At 39.1% G+C, this 6140-nt stretch overlaps 1 protein-coding gene across 1 annotated transcript; it reads right to left on the bottom strand.

Moving 5' to 3' along the window:
- Window positions 1-816: 816 nt before the first annotated feature.
- Window positions 817-3685, bottom strand: LOC126496246 (nuclear receptor corepressor 1-like). Its single transcript, XM_050133780.1, has 3 exons — window positions 2175-3685; window positions 1563-1819; window positions 817-1287 (listed from the first exon to the last, which is right to left on the bottom strand). The coding sequence occupies exons 1-3, from the start codon at window positions 2179-2181 to the stop codon at window positions 832-834; spliced, it is 720 nt and encodes a 239-aa protein (XP_049989737.1). The 5' UTR covers window positions 2182-3685; the 3' UTR covers window positions 817-831.
- Window positions 3686-6140: the final 2455 nt, after the last annotated feature.

The following is a 6140-nucleotide window of genomic DNA, read 5'->3' as shown; positions in this document are numbered from 1 at the left end:
GTAGCTTTTTTGGTTCCTGTCCTGGAACTAGCTCTTGTAGACCAGGCTGGCCTCGAACTCACAGAGATCCGCCTGCCTCTGCCTCCTGAGTGCTGTGATTAAAGGCGTGTGACACCACCGCCCGATAATTCACTGATATTAAATATACAAATGGTATTATATAAGTATCATTAGTGCTGCTGTTTTGTTTTTTAGTCTCTCACTTTGTAGCCCTCAAATTTGCTTCTGCCTCTTCCTTGCCTCCCAAGTGATGGGACTGTAGGTGTGGGCCAGCACACCCAGCTACCATAAAGCTAATAACTAAAATTCTACTGGTACAAATGTGTCCATAACCAAACAAATCTCCCTATCAAAATAAAATCTTGCTGGTTTAGCCTCCCTGATTTCAAGACTTTTCCCTCAAGTAGGATCTCCTTCCTCTGCCTGCTGTGCCTCCCCAAAACATTCCTCACTTCTCCACCATCCAGCCAAGACCTAACACAGTAGTTCACAATCTTCCTAATGCTGCCACCCTTAATACATACCGTTCTTCAAATTGTGGTGACCCCAACCATAGATTATTTCATTGCTAATTCATAAGTGTAATTCTGCTACTGTTATGAATCATAATGTAAATATATTTGATATGTGACCTAAGGGGTCATGACCCACAGGTTAAGAACCACTGGTCTAACAGTTAAGATCTCAAAATATACATATTGAGCCCCAGAGAATACATTTCTACCTCCCCAGTGCTGGAATTATAATCACTATGCTCAGCCTCCCCACCCCCCACCCCTGAACTCAACTTGTCAGTTAAGTATTTTATTGACTGAATTTTTGCTGAGTGAGCTATTTCCCTAGTCCTAAAACCTGTGGATCTAATCTAGAGCAAATTATTTGGTATTTTTCAATTTGTAAAAGGTAAAAAAATGTTTCAACAAAAGTCATACCATCGGAAGTTCTGCTCATCATGGGTGAGCCTCTGGATATGGTGCTTTGGTAACTCACAGGGGTCCTGCGAGCACTGGTGTCATCATAGATTCCCGGGCTCAGCTGTGCTTTGGGAGCTTCATGAAGTGTAGACCTGAGAACGGAGGGGCCAGAGCTCACCACTGACGTGTGCCGGGGACGCACAGGCTCACCGGCTTTCACATCCTCATATTTTCCCCGTTCTACTACTTTTATGTTCTCTGGTACAATTTCCAGCATTCCACGGGGTAGTTTGCTAGGCCCTGTGATTAAGGACTTCACATTATGTTTGATAGCTGATTGACCTGAGTTGTTGTCATATTTTATTGGCGTGCCCTAAGGGGAATGAAACAAACATTACAGATAGCAGAATTACCTAGATACTGTTCCCTCTCAGGTGTATGTCTGGCTCATGGCAATTATACACACTCCTGAATTATTCACTTTAAACTATGTATACAAGAAAAACTGGTAATATGTATATGAAAGATTTACTACCAAGAAGTTTGGCATAAGAACTACCTAGAACTACTAAATCAAATTTTTTAAAGTGCTTCATAGGTGTCAGTCTTAAGTAGAATTGCTGATAGAAAGAGCTATGAAGTATTTACCTGGGAAATGGAACCCTCAATTATTGGCCTTGTGCTCTGGACCACTTCTGGAGTTTTTCGGCTTTCCTGAGTTAGAATATCTTGTCGTGGAATCTCATGAATAGAACGCCCCATTTCTTTGATGGTAGTGATACCATCATATGGTTTTCCTTTGGTAATGGCGCCTTCAAATGCTCGGATAGGAGGGCTTTCCCTTTTAATCTGTTTGGGATATTTAAGGCCGTCTTCAAAGCTATCGGTTGTTGCTCTTGGTGTGCCTTTAGGAAGAGTTCGGGAAACATACTTGTTAAAATAATGTTGATGGCTGCACAGCCCTGCCACTGAACTTCTGCCATAGACCCTCAAGTAGACATTCATCAGTCATTATGTTTTAAGGATTACCCAAAATATATTCAGAATGGTTCTTATAAAGATGTGTTGATATTAAAAGATCTAACAACTAAAACATTCTGTTAAATGATGTAGCTAAGAAAAAAGTTAAGATCAGGGTTTAACATTTAATACTTCAAAGGGTAAAATATCTTGAAAAGTAGGTTTAATATTCTGTAAAATTAATATTAAACTACCTAGCCAGTGAATCGGTGTATAATAAAAAGGCAAAACACAATGTACCCTGCATTATGGAACCAGAGAGGACAGTCCTTTCTTTGAGGTCAGAATGAGGGCTCCCTCTGGGCAATGCTCGGCATATCAGACCTTGCAAAACAGTAGAGAAATCCAGTAATTAGACATAATATAGTTAATTCATAATACTGAATATTGTCTATAGAGAATATAATTTTGATAAAAACCTCTGTGATAGAAGGGATGTCATTTCAAAGTCGTACACAATTTAGAAACTATCACAAAGAACTGGTGAGATGCCCAGCAGTCAAGGCTGATGACCTAAATTCAATACCCAAGCTCCTTCTGATCTCCACATATGCACACCATATACAGGCTTGTGCCCTCTTCAACAGCAGTCAGTGCCCTTAGCTTCTAAGCCATCTCTATTGCCCCATAATATCATAATTCACATAGAACATTTTCCCAAATACAAAGTGATCAAGAAGCACAATAAAGTTTACTTTAAAACAAAAAGAAATTTCAGCTGGATTTGGTAGTTCATGCCTATGATTCTAGCACTTGTGGAGTGAAGTCAAGAAAATAATTCAAGGAGTTTGAAGCCAGCCAAGGCCTGTCCACACCCTACCTGTGTCCCAAAGCTAAATCTAAAATATTTCAATTAAAAAAAAATCAGAAGATGTAGGCTGGATGTGGTACTATACACTCTTTATCCCATCCCAACCCTAGGAAGACAGATACAGAAGGATCTCTGTGAGTTTGAGGTCAGTCTGGTCCAGACAGCATATTCCAAGACAGCCAGGACTACTCAGAGAGACCCTGCCTCAAACAACAACAAAACAAACAAATGATTTAAATTTACATGATGAAAACTAATAAAAAAATGAAAAACATCAAAATAAAAATAAAATTTGGCTGAGCATGGTGGAGTATACCTTTAATCCCTGCACCCAGAAGGCAAAGACAGGTTATGATGTCTGAATATAAGGCCAGCACGGGCAACACAGTTAGTTCAAGACCAGCCAGGGATAGAGGGAGAACCTGCCTTTTTTGTTATTGTTTTATCCCATCACCTCTTCCCCCTTTTTCGTTTCTATGTGAGAAGCCACAGCAGAAAGTGAAACCCCACGAAGTCCCCTTTTTAAGGTAATTAACAAACCCAGAATATCTGGGCATTTTCAGAAACCTTGCTAGTCAGAGGAGAACTATAACAAGAAGTGAATTTGAACAGCATAATCAAAACTTTAAAATAAGATTTATAAATGTTAATGTTAACTAATAATTACATTTTAGTTTTTAAATATAGCATAGATAACATTTACTGAGATTTAATTATAGGGTAATTTTTTATTTAAAAATAATTTTCCCCTTCTTATAGGCCCTTTTTCTTATGTGCTAGTATCTATTTCCTTCACTCCTACACAAATACACACATATAAAAAATTTAGCCCGGCATGGTAGCTTACGCCTTTAATCCCAGCACTCAGGAGGAAGAGGCAGGTAGATCTCTATGAGTTTGAGGCCAGCCTGGTCTACAGAGTGAGTTAGGACAGCCAAAAATACACAGAAAAACCCTGTCTCAAAAAAAAAAAAAAAAAAAAAAAAAAAAAATAGAAGAAATGTGATGTTTTGAAGTTCCATATGTCTTCCTAAAAATTACATAATTTCCATTTTTTCTGTGACCAAATAGAATTTCATTGTGTATATGGATCACATTCACCTATGACAGACATCTGGGCTAATTCCATTTCTTTGCTATTGTGAAAAGAGCAACAATACATGGATGAGGAAGCATCTCTGTAACAGGCTAGAAAGTCCTCTGGGTGAATGCTCAAACAGACATGTGGATCGCTGGAAACAGGCCGAAACAAGAATCCATACAGCTCTAGTTACCTGGTTTCTGACTAAGGTGACAAAAATACTCATTAAAGAAAAGATAGTCCCTTAAACAAATGACGCCAGGAAGCTGGATAACCATCTGAATGACCTCTAACCTGGCACAAACATCAACTCTAAATGGATCAACAACCAAAACATAAGACCTGAAACTGAAAATGCTAGAAGAAAAAGAGAGGAAAATAATTCAAGAGACAGGCACAGGTAAGGACTTTCTAAATAAGACTTGGGTTACTAAGGAAAAAAGACAATTATTGACAAACAAGACCTGACAGAAAAGGATCATTACAAGTGAAGAGGTAGCCCACAGAATGCGAGAAAACCTTTGCCAACTATCCAAGAAAAGTACCATGTAGAACATATGAAAACTCTGAACTACATAATCAAAAAGTAGGCTGAGAGCTTACAGAGTGGTCTCAAAGGAGAAATATGGACAACAGTGTGTGTGTGTGTATTTGTTTGTTTGTTTGAGACAGGGTTTCTCTATGTAGCCCTAGCTCTCGAGGAATTCACTCTGTAGACCAGGTTGCCCTGCAACAGTGGCTTCTGTAATGTCTGCTCTAGTTCATACCCTACCATCAATGGTGGTGCCCTCCTTTAATCCCAGCAGGTCTTTCTCAGTGAGTTCAAGGCCAGGATAGTCAGGACTGTTACAGAAAGAAACTCTGTCTCAATAATCCCCCCCTCCCATTCTTTCCTCCCTCCCCAATACATTCTTTCCAGCATTGTAATTGTTTATGGAATTCATTCTGGCAGAGGTGAGATAGATCTCAAAATAGTTTTAATTCCTATTTCCCTGATGGCTTAATGATGTTGTACACTTAAAATATGTATTGGCCACTGTTCCAGTTTCTCAATCAGCAACAGGTAAAACATTCACAACCCCATTCTCCTACTCCTGGGAATCTAAACTCTGAATGCATCTTAGTTGAAAAATCACTGGTCAACTTTGAAATATACCTGGGAAAAAAAGAAAATAAGAAATATGGACACTATAAAGTTAGAGAAAATAAATGAAATATACATACCCAAATAAGGAGTTTTAAAATAATATCCAAAGAAATTTCACACTGAGAATGGGAAAATGGCTCAGTGGGTAGAGTGCCTTCTGTATGAGCATGACAACCTAAATTCAGAACCCTTGCATGACATGGAATGGGTCTGTAAATCTAAGGTTGGATGGGCAGAGTCACACAGAAACCCAGGACTCAGTGGCTAACCCATCTGGCTGAAAAGCCTACCTTTGGGTTCACTGTGTAGCTTTGGAGCCTGTCCTGGAACTAGCTCTTGTAGACCACACTGTTCTCAAACTCACAGAGACCCACCTGCCTCTGCTTCCTGAGTGCTAGAATTAAAGGCGTGCGCCACCACTGCCCGGCAAGCAAGCAGTACATAATCTTAACCCCCGAGCCATCTCTATAGCCACAGATGATGTTTTGTTTCATTTGTTGTTGTTGTTGTTTTTAAATAGAGAAAATATATTAGCTGGGTGGTGGTGGCGCACGCCTTTAATTCTAGGGAGGCAGAGGCAGGAGGATCTCTGTGAGTTCGAGGCCAGCCTTGTCTACATTAGCTAGTTCCAGGACAGGCTCCAAAGCTACAGAGAATCCCTGTCTCGAAAAACCAAAAAACAAAATATAATTGGTGAATTTAGGGCATGCTTAATCTTGATTAAATTATCTGAGGTAGGCTGTGGTGATTTGAATAGGTATGGCCCCCAGAGTCAGGCCCCCAATTAAATGTTTTCATTTATAAGAACTGCTGTGGTCTTGGTGTCTCTTCATAAGTTAAGAAACCATAACTAAGACACAGTGTAAGATTTAAAAGTAAACCAAACCAGTGATTCAAAATTGAATGCATAACACAAATAGCACCAAGTTGGACAGTGGTTTATAGTCTGTTTACAATGATGGATATATGTACAGTTCTCTAAATTCCAGTTGAAGAGACAAGCACAGAAAAATACTCCAGGAAAAGTTCAGCTAAAGGTAAAACCTATGTCCCTGCTCTATATTATATATCACTTTATCTCATGTACTAAAAAGAAATTCTCAAAACACGTTTTATATTCTGCCTCTACTCCCACAGGTTTTATATTCTTTTTTTTTTTTTTTTTTT

Source organism: Alexandromys fortis, unplaced genomic scaffold (assembly GCF_014885135.2).
Source record: "Alexandromys fortis isolate MF-2015 unplaced genomic scaffold, M_Fortis_MF-2015_v1.1 scaffold_2131, whole genome shotgun sequence".
Classification (NCBI taxonomy): Eukaryota; Metazoa; Chordata; class Mammalia; order Rodentia; family Cricetidae; genus Alexandromys; species Alexandromys fortis.
This window is presented reverse-complemented; position numbering and strand designations above follow the sequence as displayed.

Excerpts from the sequence above, each read along its gene's own strand:
- LOC126496246 (XM_050133780.1), bottom strand. Across the intron at positions 1,288-1,562 it reads TTGAGGGTTCCATTTCCCAG|GGCACGCCAATAAAATATGA; the intron begins GTAAATACTTCA and ends CATTCCCCTTAG.